Source organism: Saccoglossus kowalevskii, chromosome 20 (genome assembly GCF_978046115.1).
Source record: "Saccoglossus kowalevskii chromosome 20, keSacKowa6.1, whole genome shotgun sequence".
Classification (NCBI taxonomy): domain Eukaryota; kingdom Metazoa; phylum Hemichordata; class Enteropneusta; family Harrimaniidae; genus Saccoglossus; species Saccoglossus kowalevskii.
This window is the reverse complement of record NC_140660.1, coordinates 19,444,886-19,467,983: the sequence shown is the minus strand read 5'-3', so window position 1 is coordinate 19,467,983 and position 23,098 is coordinate 19,444,886. Positions and strand designations below refer to the sequence as shown.

At 38.0% G+C, this 23,098-nt stretch overlaps 1 protein-coding gene across 2 annotated transcripts; it reads left to right on the top strand.

Moving 5' to 3' along the window:
- The first annotated feature begins 332 nt into the window (after positions 1-332).
- LOC102804054 (major facilitator superfamily domain-containing protein 6-like) lies at positions 333-19,335 on the top strand. Of its 2 annotated transcripts, none has more exons than XM_085494565.1 (7): positions 333-564; positions 11,630-12,642; positions 13,228-13,384; positions 15,085-15,238; positions 17,249-17,452; positions 18,007-18,242; positions 18,572-19,335. In XM_085494565.1, the coding sequence occupies exons 2-7, from the start codon at positions 11,681-11,683 to the stop codon at positions 18,680-18,682; spliced, it is 1,824 nt and encodes a 607-aa protein (XP_085350691.1). In that variant the 5' UTR covers positions 333-564; positions 11,630-11,680; the 3' UTR covers positions 18,683-19,335. The 2 variants fall into 2 exon arrangements, with proteins under 2 accessions (XP_085350691.1, XP_085350692.1); XM_085494566.1 differs by lacking the exon at positions 333-564 and adding an exon at positions 9,616-9,653.
- Positions 19,336-23,098: the final 3,763 nt, after the last annotated feature.

Genomic DNA, 23,098 nt, shown 5'->3' with positions numbered 1-23,098 from the left:
GTTATGGAGACAATATAATGATCGTCAAACCCGTGCCGAACAGGCCAGTTTGATGTTATAATTTTTGTGTGTTTTTTTTTTAAATGCAGGAATATGCTGGTATTTTGAGGCAAAGATTTAACAATATGAAACACTGTTCGATTGCCACACACTGTGCGTGTGTAAAGCAGAAACTCATTATATGACAGTCATACGTTGAATACCATTGGCTGTTGGATGACATTGCACGACCTACTGTCACTGCGATAAATACGTCGATTTTTCTATATTTGACATTAAATACAGCTGGTGGTGGGTGACGTCACGAAACGCATAGTAAAATCACAAAACCGCCCTAACATATCCAAGCGTTGCAGGTATCACTGGATCACCCGCGACGCACCGCTCACTTCGAGCCGCACCCATGTTTCCACACTCTCATCCGAATAGAACGGTCACCGATGAGACCACGAGGTTATCCGTAGTATCGTAAATGTATGCGACGTCCACTTCGACCACGATTGACTCGGTAAAGGGTCCGTGTTATTTTTGGGATTGGTACGTCGCGGATATATTCGCTATCAGGTAAAACGAACGTAAATTTAATCCGTTGTTGTTTTCGTATCACCCAGGTTAAATGACAGCAGTTTACGATATTTTAACTACGTATTTTTTGTACCTAGCCTCCATTGCTCATTCGTTATCACAGCGTAATTTATTTTATTCTTCTCCACCGGTCACCGGGCAATTCGAAATTACATTGTATTACGTTATATCTAATATTGACAATATTGTCTCCATGTGTCGCACTGCTCAATACCCACGGCTAAACACTGCGGCCATCCCACATCACGCATAAGTTATCGATCAGTCAGCGAGGAAGTATCGGTGACAATTTAAAATTTTCGTCGCAAAATAATTAAAAAACGCGATTTTCAGCAAAACATGCTTACATACATTAAGAGTTAAGTACCGATTCAAACTAATCCCTGTCCGCCATAAACTGGTATATGCTTTCAAAAAAACCACAACAAAATGAGTGTCTATTTTATTCGAGGATTTGGTAACCTCTTCCCCGCCCCGATTATTTATGTATGCATCTTTTCAATCAAGGGCTGAATGAGAAAAATGACATTTCAGGTATAAGCGTATCTGCTGTATTTTACACACCATATATCGGCGCTGTGAATACGTCACCGTTAGATTGAAAACTGAGCTCTAGTGATTCTAAGCTAAACTATTTATTTTTAGAATACTGATATTTTCTTGCGCTTGAGAAAGCGTGTGTTCAAATGACATTGTTGAATTTTCTGTTACGTAATAATGAAATTCTCTATCTTGTTCAGGCTCGATCGTTGATAGTCGTGCAATAATTAATGAAATCGTCTTCCAAATTTCCGCCAATCATATTTACTATATTCGTTTATATTTACTATATTCTAAATAAAGAACAACTACAAAACCGAACACAGACGTCCATTTCAACGACATGACATAACTCTACGTCTTTTGACGTAACGGAAGCGCTTTGCTGCAAGAGGGCGCTACCTATATTAGGAAAGTGTATTGTGTGTGCTTATTACTCAGCTCCTGAGAGCGAGGTTATTTGTAGATATGTTGGCGATCGCCGCTGTGTCTGCGGAAGTACTATGGGAGATTGCATGATGGGAGTGAACAGTTTTTTGATCAGTAAGATAATTTTAGAAAAATGAAAACTAGAGTGACTGTGAAATAAAGGCTGGTTTTAAATATGAAATAATGAAAGGAAATTGAACGGGTATGAAAGGGCAGTAAATGTGGCAAGAATGCAAGGTCAGAATCCGGAGGTCAAAATACGTCACAATACATCCATCATCATCCATCGGCTGTCAACAACTATGGATGCGGCAAATGGCTTGATTTGCAGTTTGCGTGAATGGCCGGGGAAACAATTCATGCCAATTCTGTGCTTCAGTAACAGTATTTGCTGCTTTTTGTGCAATGGAAATTAATTCAAGAAATGCTGTCAAAGGACATTTCCTTCTAGTAAACAAAACAACCCTGGGATGTTTATCTTGAGAAATTGAGAAGACGAAAATCTCTTGGGACAGTCGTTGTGAAACAATGGACATAATTCTCCAGGCTATCAAGGGTAGTTTTGATTATTAGAAGAGGGAAACTGCTGCTTTTTGGAAGAGCAAATTTCAATGTCATTGGCCACAGTAATTCTAAATTGATGTTGGTTTAATTGGTGTTACCTGGTGTGGAAGTAATAACATTACGATGTTTTCGAGTTTAATAGTAAATTATTAATATTAAGAAATTAATAGTAAATGGTAGACTCCCTTTTGAATATCATCAACCAGTCTAACCTGGTTGACAACAATGAAATTCTAACAGCAAGGCAATTAGGACAAATTAATAAAAATATACATTGTACAAACATAATTTATATCAACTTGGAAAAGTGAATTACAAAGCGACAATCAATCAAAACAAAATGAAATATAAATAAATTAAGAACATACAGAGAATTAAAAAAAAAACATTTTGCTTTTGAAACCTACCCTGCAAAATATTGAGATGCACCAACATTTAAATAATTCCGCCTCAGTGACCATAACTTGAAAACTGAGACTGACAGACACAACGGAATACCCCTTGCTAATAGATTATGCAACCTTTGTGATCAGAATCAAGTAGAAGATGAGTATCACCTAATGATGTCATGCAAAAGTTATACCCCCGATAGAAATGTCTTATTTGAAATGGCAAAAACCAAAATTTGTCACCAAAGACACAATTCATAGTCTTGCTAAACAACAGTGATCTAACACTCCCTGTAGCAAGGTACCTAAAGAAGTGTTTTGAAATAAGACAGCAACCCCAGTGACAATTTTCTTTTCCAGTTAAGTTTTGCATTTTTTCTATCTTTTTATTGTATAATAATTTAGTTTTAATATTTTCTTTCTCTGTTACAGTAATGTATTAGCTTAGTTTTTTGTATGTTTTTATTTTATTTTATTTATTTAATTTTTTAACCGTTTATTTTTTCTTAAACATTTGTATCCATTGCCAATTCCTCCGGGGAATGTGCAAGTGTTAATAAAATTAATATTATTTAATTAATGATCCCGCACATTAGTGATTGGCCTTGGATAATTGAAGAGATTTTTAAATGGGCTACTCGATAGAAGTATTCGCCGTGACTCAAGACTTTTCATTCGGGTTTATACAACGCTTACATGTTACTGTCAGGAAAGTTTAATGTCTTGTTTGTATTTGCACAGTGTGAAAGAGGGATTTATTGTCTAAATGTTCTAGTACATGGGTGGTTGTATGTATATTGAACTATACAACATTTGAATTATGTCACCAAACTGTACGTTTTGACGACTCGTATGCAATTGTAATATTATATTTCTGATATACTCGAAGTGAATCTCAACACTGTGCTTTTTATAAATGTTATGGTTCGGTTAATAATTTCATGGAAACTGTACAGAAAATCACAGACTTTCATTATTTTTTGTTCATAGTTTTTCTAAATTTCAGTTTTTAATGTTATATTTATTTACAGCAATAACATTTTTTTTCTGTTGTGAAACCATTTCCAGTTATTATGATTGTGTACATGACAGCTTTCCCCCACACAATAAGACATGTATGGATATGTGCAAGTATGTTTCATGGGCTAATAGGCCACTTCTTTATATCCCACAATGTCTGGTAATTTTAATTAACTACTATTTCGCAAAATTTGCGTAGCCTTGCTTCTACTCCCATATTGTCCTTAATAGTGGAGGTTAATGCAGATATATTGTAAATTATACAGAGGTAACACTACAATACATTTCGTTTCCCGGTATTACACAACAGCCGTTGTGCTGAGGCAGTTATGGTTCACAACCATCACCAGTTCTCTTGTTTCAGTTATATATGTTCTGCTCCACGTGTTCTAAAAGACTAATATCAAATATATCGTCTACATCCGGGCCAGTGATGCATAATGTAGTAATACATGTCAATTCAATGTGCCCGTATTTCCAAATATTGCAGTAGGCACGTGACTGCTGAACACGTGACCTTATTTGTAAATCCTCCGATTTATAATGCGATACAAATAAGGTCGCCCTGACCATGAATCCTCTCGGCTTTATATATTTGTGACGTCAGGCATTCGGTGTGCGCATGTCGATCTAATCACTAAAGGTCGAGGCCTAGTTATTCTGGGTTTTCTGGGGCGGCAAGTATGCTTATAGTGGCAAGTTGTTGTGCCCCGGCAGTGTGTGGTTGAATCACGTCTTTTTATGTTCGTAATACGACTGTGATTTATTTTCTATTCACGTTGGTTGATATCATGAGATTCATACAATCACCAAAAAAATAAAATTATTGTTTTAAATAGATTCACATTCTACATTATGTTAATAGCATAGCTGTGTACGCCCTGGCATAATATATATATATATAACGTTAAATTGTGTCATGAATTTGTTTTCGCGTATCTGTTAACTGACTTAATTAGCTGATTATTAGCGAATTGCTGTGTTATGTCCCTCATCGTTTAGGTCTATTTGAAGTTTTGGACGGAACTTGGCGCAGTGATTTGGAACTAATTACAAGATACCGTCGCTATTCTGACATCCGTAGTTATTAATGTAGTGAACGATTAATCAAAAGATATGACGTATTCAGTACTTAGTGTGATTGGCTTTATGATTGAAGGTTACGCCCTAGAGTCTTTTTACTGCTTTGTAATTGGTTAGAGTTTTGAAAATGAATAAAGAGAGTTTGAGCTGGTCTTGGCGAATACTCCACGACAGACGCAGTCGAGTGCAGTCCTGGGCAGTCGAAAGTCCGAGAGAGTCCAGGAGCGAGCCTTGAGGCAGTCCAGTCTTGGGCTAGTCTTGGGTCAGCCTTGCGAGAGTCTTGGGGAACTTTTCCCCAGGGCGCTGTGTCTGATAGAGTGCTCGATTGACCGACTAAGACGAGAGCTGAAACGTATTTCGTTGTGTGTGCCTTATTTGACTCTAAAGTTAAAGTGACTTTCCCGATCCCGTACCTCAAGGGGACGAGGTATAGAGACGAGACGAGTTCCCCCCCCCCCCTGACAAGTGTGGAGAACCCGAGAGAAAGAAGATTTACCCCTGATACGTGGTGGAGAACCCGGGCAGGTGTTTAACACACATTGACATCCTGTGAAGAAAAGTGAATGGCGAAGATGTGTCTTTCTTGTGAACCGAACTAACTGGCTCGATGGCAGAGACGAAACCGCGCTCGACGACTAACACCGTTAACAGTATGGCACCGATGAACGACGCTGAAGAGATGAAGACCTCTGAACCCCTTATGAAGGATGAGTACCGGATAGAACTGTATAATTAAGAATTGAGCGACATTAAAGACAAGAAGAAGATGAAAGAACGACCCAGAATAACGCGACAAGAGAAGAGACGCTTATAGACTTTGACTTTAGCTATCTGTGTATTGCTTAGAGAATCGCTCGCTGGACACTGTAAAGGACACTGTGTAACTCAAGGACGTTGAACTCTTTTCCAGAACCCTAACCCTATTGCTTAGTAATGTAATGTATTGTTTGCTTTTTCTATCTTTTTTCTTACCTTTTTTTTGTGATGTCGAATTGTATGTATGTAAGCGCCCAGATCTTTGTTTCGAAGTGATATTTAGTGACGTGCGAGGTCCTTTTTATAACGATTTAAGCGCGCCTCAGTGGACAAGTATTTGCAACACAGTGTTTTGAGTTTTGTGAAGTTTATGGAGTTTTAATGAGTTTATGAGTACGGAATATGATGGGGAAAGTAATGCCCCAATGAGTTTTTCAGAGTTTTGAGATTTGTCGAGTACAGAGATACCGACGTTTTAAGAGTTGTTTTTGTTTACGTGTTGTTTCCGGAATACTTCTGACGCTTTTTGAGTTGAGAGCGCCTTTGTAACGTTTTTTAATGTCTTTTTGAGATGAGAGTTTGGTGCGCTTATAGACGTATTGTTTGATATCGCAAGCTTTTGTTCATGATTGACAGGATTATATGTAACTCAGTAGTGTATATCGTTTTAGTCTTTTCCGTCATTTTGCCAGAGGAGTAATGTATTATGAAAGCGAATTTGTCTTTGCATTCTGTTTCCACGCCGTATGACTTTTGTTTAGATTAACGAATTGTGAGTTCAGTTGAAGTTTATAAGCGTATATGACAGGAGTTTGATTAATAGCTTTTTATTCATTGTTTATTAGTTACCGCTTTGCAATGCTTTAACCGAGAGACGCATCCCTGGTAATCACGTGATCATGCTGTCGACTGCAGCGATTGGCTGATCGCATGGTTACACCGCCACGCCTTAGTTTTTTTGACCTTTTGATATAGAGTTTGTAACCTTAGTAATAGAGACAGTGCAGCGACGGGTTACCTCAGCGAACCGTTTTGAGAAAAGTGAGTCGTTTGGTAGGCTTTCCCTTGTTTTTGATTTATAACCGTTGATATTTGTGACTTTATAACCATTGTATTTAGACTTTATAATCATTGTACTTAATTAGTGTGTTTTTCTCTTTTTGATTTATTCCTTTTATTAGTATTGTATTTAACCTGTATGACGATGAGTAGAGGACGGTATCTTTGATTTATGAACGTGTTATGCCGGGAGGCACAATCTCAGTTTGGGTGAAGGGATGTGTCATGAATTTGTTTTCGCGTATCTGTTAACTGACTTAATTAGCTGATTATTAGCGAATTGCTGTGTTATGTCTGTCATCGTTTAGGTCTATTTGAAGTTTTGGACGGAACTTGGCGCAGTGATTTGGAACTAATTACAAGATACCGTCGCTATTCTGACATCCGTAGTTATTAATGTAGTGAACGATTAATCAAAAGATATGACGTATTCAGTACTTAGTGTGATTGGCTTTATGATTGAAGGTTACGCCCTAGAGTCTTTTTACTGCTTTGTAATTGGTTAGAGTTTTGAAAATGAATAAAGAGAGTTTGAGCTGGTCTTGGCGAATACTCCACGACAGACGCAGTCGAGTGCAGTCCTGGGCAGTCGAAAGTCCGAGAGAGTCCAGGAGCGAGCCTTGAGGCAGTCCAGTCTTGGGCTAGTCTTGGGTCAGCCTTGCGAGAGTCTTGGGGAACTTTTCCCCAGGGCGCTGTGTCTGATAGAGTGCTCGATTGACCGACTAAGACGAGAGCTGAAACGTATTTCGTTGTGTGTGCCTTATTTGACTCTAAAGTTAAAGTGACTTTCCCGATCCCGTACCTCAAGGGGACGAGGTATAGAGACGAGACGAGTTCCCCCCCCCCCTGACAAGTGTGGAGAACCCGAGAGAAAGAAGATTTACCCCTGATACGCTCTGAACGTAAGTGTCGCACATTTAACATGAAATTTTGTATTTCTCGAAATGTTAGTGATTTATAGAAAACAATAATTTTTAATTTCATAAAATAGTCTGGAAAAGGTTCGAGTTTTATATAAATTCAGTGGAGACCCATCGTAAGGTAGAAGAACCTTTAGGCGGATTATCGTTGAGGGTATTCCACGTTGGATGGTAGTCGTGTATCATACAGCAGTTCGACAACGGGGACTTATAATTTTACCTCCGTGCGTGCGTGCGTGCGTGCGTGCGTGCGTGCGTCCGTCCGTCAATACCTGTATCTCAAACACACTTGGGTGGATTTCATCAAAACACACATCACATCATGGTCCAATTCAAGATGGCCGATGGACGGTCATTTTAGTGAATACAGTTTATCAAAATCAAGCACTTCTGCCATTTCGGAACCGGATCTCAGTCATGACATGAACATATTTCGTTCAAAGTGTTTATGTCCATCAAACTAATGGGTCATTGATGCACGTAATTTTTCCTCAAGATTTGATTCAAGTAAAATGGTGTGACTGATGGCCATTGTGTTTTGAAGTCATATTGGACTGGTCATGTTCATATTTACACATTTGCATATGCAACTGTTTCAGAAATTGATTCAAGATGAGTGATGGTCATTTTCATGTTACAAATGCATTATGAATATCATAGAATAAAGAAAGGAAATCACACAACTAAACTAGCTCCACATTGTGTCATGTAATTGGTGCACGCCATTTACCCCCAGAATTGATTCAAAATGACTGACTGATGACCATTTTGTCTGAAACGAATGTTGTTTTAAAGTCGTTTTGCTAACTTGTCCATACGTGCATCATGTAACACATTCGCACATGCAACTGTTTCAGATTCTGATTCAAAATGGCTGATTTTTCGTGCTAGAAATGTATTAAGAATACCATGGGAAGAATAAAAAGGGGATCACACAAAAACTGGCTCCACTTTGTATCAAGTCTGTCACATGAGTGTAAATAATTATTTTGCGCTAATGTCACTAAACACTGGGAGGAGACTTGTCATTGACAATAACTTTTCAAAATATCATATTAGATATATATGTATTTCAAGTTATATGTGCGAAGTTGCATGTATGGCATGGTACATCAGCCTTACTTACTCAGTTTTCTGCTTACCTTACTTAGAATGCGGCATTGCTGGGTACTTAATCCACGTGATAATTACAACTTGCATGTCCACGTTTTACTGACTCAATAGGTCTCACACACAAACGGCCGTCGAAATCTCGTTGAGAGCGAGAGAACCGCGAGACTTGCTTTTGCCCCTTATATAGTTTCCCATTCTCGTTCCCCTGATATATAACCATGGTATTTGGAACAATGGCGACATGCCGAGAAAGAATTAAATTGGGTGGGGGGGGGTGCGGGGTGCGTGGCTTTCTCGCTTTTAACGAGATCTCATAGACACGAACATCAGGCGCCACTGAAATTAGTCTTTGATTAAAAGGCGGTGGTCGTCGCGCAGTGCGTTTTCGAATTTCATGTAAACAAACACGCGTTGTATACGTCACTATGAGTTCCATATCGAACACGACGCGGCACGACGACCACCGCCCTTTAATACACTGTTTACATGAAAATCGAACAAGCGCAGCGCGACGACCACCGCCCTTTAAACATCACTGGTAGCTACAACATTTACATATCGTAACTGCATGCATTGTACATAGAAATTCAGAAATTGTGCACACCTTTAAATATTTTTCTAGAATATATATAATAATTTTTGACCAAAATGACATAATTTTCCATTTACTAGTAGAATTTATGAAAAAATTGGCAATAGTTGATTTTACTTCGCATAGAAGTTGTTTATTAACGTCATATGATACGCGAATCTCTTTCGATATTTGTTTTATTTTGCGTTGGGTAGTCCTGTAACAACTGTCACAGAAGGATTTGACCTTTGACCCGTCCTTTGCATATTTGAATATTATTCATATATTTATATCCACCGACATCGTGTGTAATCAAACGGAAGTAATAGCGAGCATTATACAGCTGTGGTACTTCGACAGAAACTGACCCAGGTTTCACCGACACGTTGGCAAGGATTTATCGAGTATTTATTGCTATTAGAGGTGTAAATTTTAAAGGAAATATCGATTAAGTACGTATGTCTTTCTTTGATTGCACACCGGAAGTATCAATTGAACCGTCCAAAATGCGATTTATCAAAGCCTGGTACGTATGATGGTAACAGAGATATGTGTGTTATTTTCGAGAGCAGCGCGTGATTTGCAGTCGGCTGCCACATGGATGGTATATGGGTGAGCACTGAGGTACGGAATGGTAGCACTATTTAGTTGTCTCGCCATATGCGTTAAATGTCCCTGTGCGATGCAGATACCTCAAAAAATACGTGTTTAAGAGAATTTTGATATGTGTATGATTATTGTTGAACATAATATCTACTGGCGGGGGCGTATTTGGTGTTCATACCAGTTTGCCATGTCCGTTCTCCTCCCATCTCACCTCCAGTAAAGTTCCTCCCATCTCACCTCCAGTAAAGTATTTTGATTACAGTGTCCCAGCCAGATCCAACCAGATTCTAGCCTAGCGACCCTACCCCAATCTGACAATACAAGACAATATGTATAATCGATTGTGCGACATCAGACAAATATTAATTTAATTTAATTTAATTTAATTTAATTTAATTTAATTTAATTTAATTTAATTTAATTTAATTTAATTTAATTTAATTTAATTTAATTTAATTTAATTTAATTTAATTTAATTTAATTTAATTTAATTTAATTTAATTTGGTAAATGTTATTCAACAATATTGGTCAACCAATGCAAGTACATATATGGTGTTGGATTTTTTTTTTGGACAGTTTAAGGCACAACTTATTTTTTTCCCAATTTCTAGTATACATTCGACGGTACTGTGATTTGTTTGATATGATGGTATATTCTCTATATTTTTTTTAATCTATTTATCTTGAATTGTGTTTGAAAGCAGCTGATTGTAAATAATGCAGTGTGCTTAACAACTCGTGTATGATTCAAATTATGATTTCACTTTCGAAAAAATGCCGAAGTTATTGTTTTTGTGCGCAAACGATATTCAGTCGTCAATTCAGTGAATTTACAAGTCAATGACACCAAACTAACTACGATGAATATGCATTTTACAATATAAAATCGTGTAATGTTGAAACCTGTTGCCATTCCATATAAACATCATATTGCCCATATCATGGTAACAAAACAACCACCTGCTGCAGATAGAACATGTAGTGTACAGACGTCAAGCACTGTGCATCCTGTGACGTGTCTAACTGTGTCCATACTAAAACGTAAAACACCAAGAAAGCAGGGCTACTTCACACGTACGATATAAAAAAAATGAAACCGTGGTTTTCCTATTCTCTATGCTAACAAGACAATTCCAAGGTGTGCTTACTCTAATATCATATTTAATATCCCCGAGGGTATTAACAGAATCTGTTACATAGGATAATCCATGATGTAAACTCAGTGCGTATGTCTTTATAATATGGTCACGTGGTTATATATCATGTCATCTTGTGTCGTTTTCTGCAATAATGGCTTACTGTAAAAGGGTTAATTATTCACTGGGTTTTAATTTTGCTTATTTCGCTGGCTGGAAAATGTGCTAAATTAAAACCCAGTGAATATGTCAAATTGAGCATAAAACACATTATCTAAATAATAAAACCGTGAATTTAAAACCCACTATATATACAACCCAATATGCCTGAAATGCTAAATCAGTGAAATTAGTCATTTTACTAGTAAGTTGCAACGGGACCGGAAGCATGCGGTGACGGTCGTACTTGTAATAAAAACCTGATTGTATTTTATTACTTGTGTCTATGTGACTGAATTGAGTCCCAAGCGACAATAACAACGCATGCTAAAGACGCACAGGCTCATGGGTAGACGCTTATTTGTGACACGCTATGGCCATCTGGTGCAGGCGACGACTCCCCCGCTTTAACTAACCACCATATAACCACTTTCCGTAGATTCAACCTGACGAGCCACCCAGTTATTACAACCATCATAGACAATTGTTTACAATAGTGACTTCTCTGTATCATGCAGATTCTCATTTTGCCTGGCTTGTCTACCATTATTAAGTTAGTTACCTACAAAGTTGCTGGTGTGACTATTAGACCCCCTATCTTCCTGATTCGTTTTCTTACAATTCATATGCCCTACGTGTATTTTGACCGTACACAAATTGAATGTAATTTCATTTATTTGTTTATTTTTTTTTCCTAGGTAACAAAATATGACGTTGCTGGTCACTGAAACCAAACCTTTATTCTGAAGATGTCTGCGACCATGGAAGAGAAGGTCCAGGAGGCCAGCAATGCAAATGAGCCACTAGGAGATACGACACAATCAACAAACAAACCTCGAACGCTGGCAGCCATGTTGCATGTATCTATGGGGTTGTTGCCCTACAAACTTTACTACCTCTGCATTGGGGGCGCACTTGGTGCCATTATTCCATACTACGGTGTTTATTTTAAACAGTTAGGCTTCACTGGGTTTGAAATTGGAATAATAATTGGTGCGAGAGCGTTAGTAGGTTTCATCTTCGGGCCTATAATATGTGGAACTGCGAATAAAATACAACAACAGAAAACATTTTTGATAATTTCCCTTCTCTCGCTTCTTGCCATGACAGCTCTTATAGGATTTCTGCCATCGGTGGACAGCATGAAATGTGCAGGAGAAACGTCGAGGCACACGAACTACACAAAAAATGTGACATTCCGCGCAGGGATACAAACACGACCGGTTAACAATACGCGCATTAATACATTGCATTTGGAGGACGTTTCTTTTCCAGGCACATTTGCAAATGAATCAAAATCCAAACGATCGCTGATTCCTAAATACAAAAACGCCGAGCATTACAGAAATGAAAATAATAATAATCTGGCAGCAAAGCTATCGCCGAGGAATTCACATAGGGCGAAGCTTGATATCAAAATAGTAGAATTTGGAGAAACGCATTCTCGAACAATTCAGGCCAGCAGATGGCCTGTTGGATTTAACGGTCTCATACAAGACCGATGGTTTTATGAGAAATCCTCACGGCTGTACGACAAAGCCAGTCTACACCACATTTTCGTCACCGTGTTGATTGTAATCGTAGTTGGAGAGTTGCTATCGAGTGCGCATTTGTGCTTGAGCGGGACAGCGACGCTGAGTCATCTTGGCGAGGAAAACTTTTATAAACTTGGACACCAACTTGTATGGCAAGAAATAATGGCATCTGTAATGTGAGTATATTACTTTATTATCGTATGGTACTAAATAATACAAGAAATATACAATATATTGCATATCACACGCGCTACCAGCCTGACGACACTTTCATGTTGGTGTAATCTTCCCGGCCTTTGATAAGCCAATTATATTTTTTCAGTAAATTACAAAACAAAACAAAAAGTTTCGCGTTACTCATACTGAACTGGATCGATTTCCGCGGGAATAAGTATTTAAAGAACAAAGTCACAATTACACAGCTGTTTAGTTGCCTTTCGTTATGAATTTTATTGGATTGTTCGACATCAACACTGTTTTCTCAATGAAATGTATTCGGACTTAGTAATGTCACCCCATGTCACCTTTTGCATCATCTTCAGAGTATTCAAAATAGCCGGTACGTGACATTTCTGGAACAAATCACGCGTGTTTCTCTCTAGATTCTTTGCTGCTTTTTCTCACGGTGTGCATGCGTCTTGTTGTATACACGATATCACGTCACGCGATGTACGAGTTCAGCACGTCTCCGCATGAGATCATGCAAATTTCTGATAACCTTATACAATTCACTTTTGATTTGACATATTTTTTCCTTTTAGGTCACTCGTGACCGGCGTATTTCTCCAAATAGTTACGTTTTACTGGTTGAAATGCGGAAATACTCTGATCTACACAGACTACAAGATCGCTTTCTACGTCGCCATTGCATGGAACGTGCTGGCGCTTATCATGGTCGTAATGGGTTTTGACTACACGGTAAGACAACGAAAACGAGGCCAACCTCGTTCACGTCAGTATTACTATAATTAATGCATCATCGACTCGATCGTTTAACTCTCGCGATATTGTGACGTCCCATGGCCTGCTCCTGCCCATTTGGGAGCTAATATATTACTAGGTTACACTCGGAAAATGATACATCAGAAATGACCTTAGAGGCGAATGACTTCCGAAATCTCGTTGAGAATGAGACTGTACTAGTTTTGCAAATTATGGAGTTCCTTTTTCTCTCGTCATTGCGCTTACTGATCCAAATGGTTCTGGTTATGGTTACATAAATCAGGCGAAGAATGGACAAATATTTGACGAAAAAAAAATAATCTCGTGACTCGTCCCGCTTTTGACGTTACTTTGGCGGCCATTTTAATCTGAGATCAATTGGTATTGTGGTACTATTATATGACATATTTAGCACAAAACCAATATTTGAAGTCATATGGATGAGTATGTGAAAGTTAAACTGTTAATTGAACATCGAGTTACAATTTGGGCGTGGTCAGTTTTTTAACTCGATGTTTTTCATAACTCCATGTCCGTAACTCGAACACTTCAGCACCTCATCAGAATATATCCCACCTTTTCCCGCTTGTTGACTTGAAAACACAAATAAACAAAAACACGTGTACGTCCGATAACACATACCAGCAACTCTCTCTAACCATCGTACTAAATGCCAGTTCACAAAATAAATAAACAAATAAATTGACCTGACATTCGTGTCATTATTGAAGCATTTTCGTGGCAATTACATCCAGTCACGGTCCAGTGGCTGCACGCTGACACCAAAACACCGATGTACACCTGAATGTATGCACTGTATTAAAATTTGTATTCAAGATCTCCGTTTCGATCCATCAGTCACGGAAATTTCAAACATAAATAGCTTAGATTTGGTTTTAACTATAAATGTTCGCACTGTGTAATTCACGTGTTTATCTGATTATGGGTTAAGTTTGATGTGACGATGATACACACACATCATAGAGTCGGAAGATCTCATAGGGACCAATACTATTTATGTTTGAACTTCTCTGTCCAACGGTAAATCATAAGCTGAGAATCTAATATACATAACCAGGCACACAGAGCAAATATGATGAAATTGTTTTAAATCTCACATAAACTGACCAATTACTGTTTTTATAAAATTTAATCACGGTAAATTAAACTGCATCGTTTTAAAAAAAAATTCATCACACTGCTTTGAAGATTATTTTCTGCGCATTATTTTAATATTTTAATATGCCCCGCTTGCGAATCAGCTCCAAAAGCGTAAACCCAGCACTGTCTAAATATACATGTATAACTTCAATATTATGTTCAACCTTTAAAAATAATTTTACCGGAACTACTTTTGATAAGTGATCTTCTTACATTTCACGGCTTAGCGTTCAATAGATCACATACTAATCCGCGAATATAAATATCAATCAATTGAAATATAATCTCAGCTCCAATATCCTAATTACGTAATAATCAAATGTAGTTTAATTGTTTTAACACTACGATAAAGACTTTCCGTTTTCGACATTGTGAAATTCTTTCGTTCTTTTAGGGAGGCAACAATGCCTGAAAAAGGCTGAATGAAATGTCGAAAACGGAAAGTCTTCAAGTTTATCGTAACGTGTTTTTTTGTAGATCCGCAATTAATAATCATAGATTTTTTTCTTTTCCAGCATGTAATGCCGATTAAATCTCTTCATAGTCTGAAAGCGGTGGCTGCATTTCTCATGTCATTTTATTATATGTCCATCTTGTTGACGTCATTTTTCATGGGTGCTTGTAACGGTGTCATAGTGAGCTTTCTGTACATGTACCTTGAGGATCTAGGTGAGTAATCATTTAACAAACAAACATACCTGACGTCACAATAAGTTGTGTGAATACGTGCAATGCGCGGTCGCATTTGTTATCCATTGGACACACAGACATAGTGAATCTTGTCGGCGTATTGACATTCAAAGGGGAAGATCAAACAGCTTTCCGTGACCCCTATACGAATGAACGTAATGGCGATGCCAGGTGTTCGAAATGGGATGTTGACAATTAGTTCATTGTCAGTTCTCTTTTTTGGGGAAAGACAATATTTCTGTTGGGATATGCTTTTTATATTTTAGTAATGATTATTTTATTTTACTTCCAAAATGTCCAGGTTTGTTATACGCATGTTTTTGTGTTTGTGTTTTAGGCTTTTGTTTTGACGCCCAATTTTCCCCACTGTAAAAATTGTTCTGTCCCTTATGGAATGATATTTCTTATAATTTAATGTAAGTAATTTTACCGAAAGGTTCCGCGGTATTCTGCTTTCAATCACACCCAGTTGAGCTGGATATATCCATATAAATATACATTGTATTTTATACGCGGTGATACGTCACAGAAATCGCAGAAATGCGTCACTTCCTGTGACAGATGAAACAGTATAACACCTCCGTTTGTGTGCCAATTTGATGAATGTGAATATGAAATAATTCGTGTAGTTAGGGCGCGCTAATAGTACAGTATGTTAAGGCAATTTATCAGTGATAATTCAGCGTCTGCTGTCACAACACGTAAAATAACCCATATTTCAATTAATGTTTGTGCCCTCTGTTTTATCGAGGACAATGAAAGCATTGTGCGTGGCGAGCATGTTGACTATTACTCAGTACAGACAGTATGACACGATGAGTTAACATATGTACGCGAAATCGAAGACAAAAGATGGATGTAGGGGGCGGCTATAATGCAAGACTTCACGCTCAACTCACGCGTCATGTAGCGACGGAAGATAACGTATTCATCGAACGATTTTTATTTTTTTTTGGGGGGGGGGTGGAAATCTCGTGCACGAGATTTCAAATAGCCGTGATTCAGAGCGTTTTTGGACTTTCAGAATTAAAACAGTAATAACATTCTTAGAATATAAGCACACTACTATTTTATCGAACTATTTTTGAGGAGTTGGCTGACTATTTCTCAAGTTAAAAACATCGATCATGACCTTGATTCTGGGTGACAGCAAACAATAATAAGGCAGGTATTTCGCGTCGGTTAATTAGTCCGAATTTTTCATTAGAATTGCTCAACCTTCAGTTGGAGATTATTTTATGAGTATTATTTGATTATTTCTAATTGTGACAAAGCTCCAAAATTATCAACCCAGCACTGTCTAAATATACATGTATACCTTCAAAATTATGTTCAACCTTTAAAAATAATTTTACCGGAACTACTTTTGATTAGTTATCTTCTTACATTTCACGGCTTACCGTACGAAAGGTCACATACTAATCCGCGAATATAAATATAAATCAATTGAAATATAATCTCAGCTCCAATTTCCTAATTACGAAATAATAAAAGGATTTTTAATGTTTTAACACAACGAGAAAGACTTTCCGTTTTCGGCATTGTGAATTTTTTTAGTTTTTTAGAGAGACAACTGATTTAAACCTAAAAATAAGAAATCTACATTAAGAAAAAATTATAACAAATTATATTTCATATCAGACATTCCGTTTTCGACATTGTGAATTTTTTTTTGGGGGGGGGGGTCTGAAAACAACTGATTTTAACAAGAAAATTCAGAAATATATGAAAAATAATTCACAACGAAATGTATTCCATATGCACATAAGTAATAATTTTTATAATTACACAAAAATATTGCAGAAAAAAATAATAATTTGCTATAGTCCCCTTTGTCCGAATTTTTCATTAGCATCGATTAAAATATGTTACAAATATGTTACACTTTACTATTTCGACGAGAGGGACTCTAAACAATATGGTCGCGTACGTATTTTCTAAATCACGCGCGATAAACAGGAAACACTGACGTCATATTCACTATTACAGGTGCGGTACCTTTACTGCTGGGAATCGCGAGCTTCATCAGCCTCTCCTCCAACGTGCTTATGTATATATTTGTGCATGACGTCATAGAGGTCATAGGTCACATATGGGTCATAATGTGCGGTCTGGGCGGATACACTGTACGATTCATTATATATTCACAAATTTACAACCCCTGGTTCGTCTTACCGGGAGAGTGTTTACAAGGTACTAGTAACGAACATTCTATTATCACTTCCTGTACCCATGATGCTTTGCAAGATGTGTTCCGGTTTGGAAAATGTCACCTTTACATATCAAATTATCGTATGTTATTGAAACCCGACTGAAAATGAAGGTTTTTTTCGTCTTTATTATACTAGAATGACCATACACAAGCGTGGTTTGGATACAAATAAGTATCTTCATTTATTCTACCCCACCTGAATTTTTATTAAAGCGGGGGAGTCGTCACCTGCGCATGCGTCAGATGGCCATAGTCATTGTTTACAAGCAAACGTCTACCCATGAGCCTTTGCGTTTTTGGCGTGTGTTGTTATCGTCGCTTTGGACTCAATTCCCGCGCTTGCGCAGGTGACGACCCTCCCGCTTTAAATGTTGTGTTGATTCGGATAGTGTGGTCATGGCATAACTACCTGAAACGAATGCTGCCCTCAAACATCAGTGACGTCATTATTTTTTACCATCGTAGAACATCAGCTATTACAACTCAATTTTGGAAAGTGAATCATAGAATCCGGTCATTATTTTTTGTCCTACAGGTATCTCATCGGCAGCTATCAGCATAGCTCTTACGTCATATTTTGCTGCGGATGTTCCTACAGTTTCCATGACAACCATTCAGGGAATTCTATACATGATGCACATGGGTCTTGGCACATTCGCTGGAAATCTTATTGGTGGCGCACTTTACGATCTGTACGGTGCACGAACGATGTTTCTTCTCTTTGGCATCACGAGTTGCACCGTGCTGGTTATTTTCTTCTTCGCACTGAGGGTAGGTGGCGTTGCCTACATTGGTCTATGATTACATTGGACATTACATTGTAGCTTATTTTCGATAGACCTTTGCATTGTGGAATCTTGAAATTTTTATTTCAGCGGCTTTCATCCATCCTAACTTCCGTTACCGGAAGTAATGCCCTCTAGCGACGAAGAACGACGAAATCTGTCGAAGCATTTTTATCGACGGGAAACTATAGATCACTGTGAACTGCTTTCAGACTTTTTACTTATTTACGTCACATCAGCCTTCATCGCTAGAGGGCGCTATTTTGGTGAAGAACTCTGAATAAATCAATTTGCATTGAACTCCGTATTTTACAGGTTACAGAGAAACCGAAGTTTCCGGAGCCTGATTGCAAAACTTACCTAGAGCTTGAAGGTATTAATACCAACAAAAAGAACGTTGGCAAGGAGACTAAAGAAGACAACTGAACAGCACATTTCAAACTGAAGGTCATTTGCATATTACACTGTCTGCAAATGTAGAGTAAATTTCTGATTGGCCACCCAAACTTAAGACTGAATAGTCTGGCCAATCAAAGAGCAGCTTACTTCTTGACAGTGTTTTTCGACGTATTAAATTCTGCCTTGTATCGGTGCTTCGACGCTGTCAGTTAATCTGATTGGTCCGTTGACCAAGGGTTGTATGAATATAAAATCACATCACGGTATGGATGGATGAAAGATATAATATCGTAAATTATTTTTAAATTCAAATTTCATTTACTTATCTTACTTAAATATAAACAATTTTAAATGGATGAATATTACATCGGCATTGTAAATTTAAAATAAAGGAAAGAAATTGGTGTAAATAGATAACATTTACATTTGTAAACATAATTAATACTGACCCCCTAGGTGCGCAATAATTTGTCACATATCCCAGAAAGGACCCTAAGTCTATAACTGTGTCTCCCGTGAACCTCGGTATATTCGTTGTGGCGGCAAAATTATTTCACTAACCTTATTTGGTTAAATGAAATATAGTATATTGGTGTATTTAAAATATACTTTATTAAGACATCAGTGACGTACATGTAATTATTTTGAGAATAAACGGCAGTTTCACGTTTCTGTTTAAACGAGTCATGCGCCCTCTGTTCTACACAAAGCTGATGGCAAATGCACTGTCACTGGAGGGCGCGATTGGAAAAGTGGGACTGTTTCAGCTTTCTCTGAATCACTTTTAGTATTTATAGTTCAATTTAGTAAGAACAATTCTTTTGTTTCAAATTGAATATGTATGTATGTGCGAACATTTAGAGACACGATATACCAGGATGTGTGAACATTTAGAGACACGATATACTAGGATGTGTGAACATTTAAGGTCACGATGTACCAGGATGTGTGAACATTTAGGGTCACGATGTACCAGGATGTGTGAACATTAAGGGTCACGATATACCCGGGTGTGTCAACATTTAGGGACACAATATACCAGGATGTGTGAATATTTAGAGACACGATATACCAGGATGTGTGAACATTTAGAGACACGATATACTAGGATGTGTGAACATTTAAGGTCACGATGTACCAGGATGTGTGAACATTTAGGGTCACGATGTACCAGGATGTGTGAACATTAAGGGTCACGATATACCCGGATGTGTCAACATTTAGGGACACGATATACCAGGATGTGTGAATATTTAGGTTCATGATATACCAGGATGTGTGAACATTTAGGGACACGATATACCAGGATGTGTGAACATTTAGAGACACAATATATCAGGATGTGTGAACATTTAGGAACACGATATACCAGGATATGTGAACAATAAGGAACACGATATACCAGGATGTGTGAACATTTAGGGACACGATGTACCAGGATGTGTGAACATTCAGGGACACGGTATACCAGGATGTGTGAACATTTAGAGTCACGATATACCAGGATGTGTGAACATTTAGGGTCACAATATACCAGGATGTGTGAACATTTAGGGACACGAAATACCAGGATGTGTGAACATTTAGGGACACGATATACCAGGATGTGTGAACATTTAGGGACACGATATACCAGGATGTGTGAACATTTAGGGACACGATGTACCAGGATGTGTGAACATTTAGGTTCACGATATACCAGGATGTGTGAACATTTAGGTTCACGATATACCAGGATGTGTGAACATTTAGGGACACGATATACCAGGATGTGTGAACATTTAGGAACACGATATACCAGGATGTGTGAACATTTAGAGACACGATATACCAGGATGTGTAAACATTTAGGGTCACAGTATATCAGGATGTATGAACATTTAGGGACACGAAATACCAGGATGTATGAACATTTAGGAACACGATATACCAGGATGTATGGACATTTAGGGACACGATATACCAGAATGTGTGAACATTTAGGGTCACAGTATAACAGGATGTATGAACATTTAGAGACACAATGTACAATGAACCAGTATCATGAACATAATACTGAGTAATTTCAACAATAAACGCAAGCAATTATTTTAGTGAAAAAGCAAAATTCGAAAAATTCAAAAATGGGATAACTTGAATGCCTGGTTACCCAAACTTGTCAATCATAATTGGACTTTCCTACCTCCATCCCATAATAGTATATCGTGTTCCAATGCGGCCACTCCTATATTAAATGCTAGCAAATCTGTTAATGTTGAATACTGAAATACATTTCTTTACAGATTCTCGAGTCGAAAAAGGGATAATATTTAGCCGAACATCTGTATACATGTACTCCATTTAGATAAAGGCACTTGCTCCTGACTTTGAACTCGTTGCCAAGGCAGCGTATCAACACATCTTCGTCGCTAGAGGGAGCAAAAGTGAATACTGTGAATGGTTGTTACCATGACTCATCAGTGGTGTTTGTATAAATAGCGCCCTCACACAGCGTGGTTCACTACATGTATCTGTCTTTATACATAATGGTGCCTTTGTGAATCGTAATCACAATAATAACTCTCTGAATCGTGATTAAAGATGGCGGTCGTTCAAGTGGTTGTCGGACAATCAACACAGTCTAATGGCCTTCAAAATGTTTGCAATTTCTACCTCGTGGCATGCAGATGAATTTTCTGATAACATTGTGTCTACTAATTTTGTGTATTTCATTAAAATTGTAAAATAGTCGGGGGGAAATGTTGAAGCCTTGATTTTAATAATGACGTCAAACTAATCATAATCATGTAAATCGCGTGCACCTTAGGTAAGTATAGTATGAATATGTCTAGTGAGGGCGCACTCTGTTAAACGCCACATGGCAGGCCCAATAAGTAGCGAGTTGACGACAGCATTATAAAATTAAATTAAGGGTACGCTTTTTAATTTAAAATTCAATTGATTAATCAGTCTCGGCAGCAGTTTGTTTTAATCCAGATCACACAACCACTAATGAGTTCGTGTTCTTTGTGCAAGTTGAATCGGGGAAGTAGTCACCTGCGCATACGTCAGTTGGCCATAGCGTGTCATTGTTTACAAACAAGCGTCTACCCATGAGCCTTTGCGTTTTTAGTGAGTGTTGTTATCGTCGCTTGGGACTCAACTCTCGCGCTTGCGCAGGTGACGACCCTCCCGCTTTAATTTGCCCAGCTATGCTCTAAAATCACTCACAATCCCCAAGACAAATTCCTTTATATATATATACATATATATATATTCCTCCGCACAAAATATCGAAGAACACATGTGTTTTTTTAACCAACAATCGTATCCGTTAGTAGCTTTGGCCTCCCCCATTAATATACTAGTAAATCCGGGGTAAACTCGCGAGGGTTCCGGTCGGCCTCTTCGTTTGGGATTTGAACTTGACGGTGCATCGTGGTAATAAATAACAGCCACGCTACATGTGTATATAAACCTGAAACAGTCATACTATTACAAATCACAACATTGTATTGAAAATAGTTCCGGTGTATTAATGATGCAGATAATTAAATGGACCAATCGCATCGGTTAAAGCTTTTCTGTTTTTCGTGGGGAAGATATACAAGGGAAGTAGTGGTCATCCTGTAGCGCATGTTCGAATTTCATGTAAATAAACAATGTAATTTACACGCGTTGTATACGTCGCTACGAGTCCCATATCGAACAGGACGCGGCACGACGACTGCCGCCTTATAAGTTCCCACCAATCGTGTGTTACATTCCATCACCATACACCATATCATGTTGATCTCACTCAGATTAGTTATGTGTCTTCACAAACTGTTACATGGGTAAATTATATATATATGAACAAAATCTATAAGCTCCCAACCCTTGACCTTTGATCTTATTTGCTAAAGAATGCCGCAGCTCTGATGGATTTTTTTACATGGCTTCATGTTTTATAGTACATGTATCCTTTATAGTCGGAACGTGGGTTTAAAGAAACGAACAACGTTGCACAATTGTGAATTGTATGCAAGAAAATTGAAAACGGAAACAATCGTGGCGAAATAAACGACACTAACAACAGCTGTGCATTTAAGTCGATTTTTCATATTCAGAATTTGACTTGTTTTAATTTCACAAGCTGTTACAGGAATTAGGGGTCGTCGATAAACTTCGTTCATGTTTAATGTTTACTACTCACATTCCTATGCTGTGCGCAGCTCCTAACAGCGCGTGGCCCGTTTTCGTGTCTCTATGATGAACATCCCGAAGAAGACACAACATTTGTTGCGATGTAGTGGTGAACAAAACACAGTGCATGGCTAATTTGAGTGCAGCGATTCGTAATAGGATTGCATCTCTTTGTTAATCCCGGATTGTTTCATTAAAATGATCCCCCTAAGTGGTCAAGGGTCAAGAGGTCACGATTACGTCGGTGTATTTACGTGTGTATCATACCATGGAGCTAAA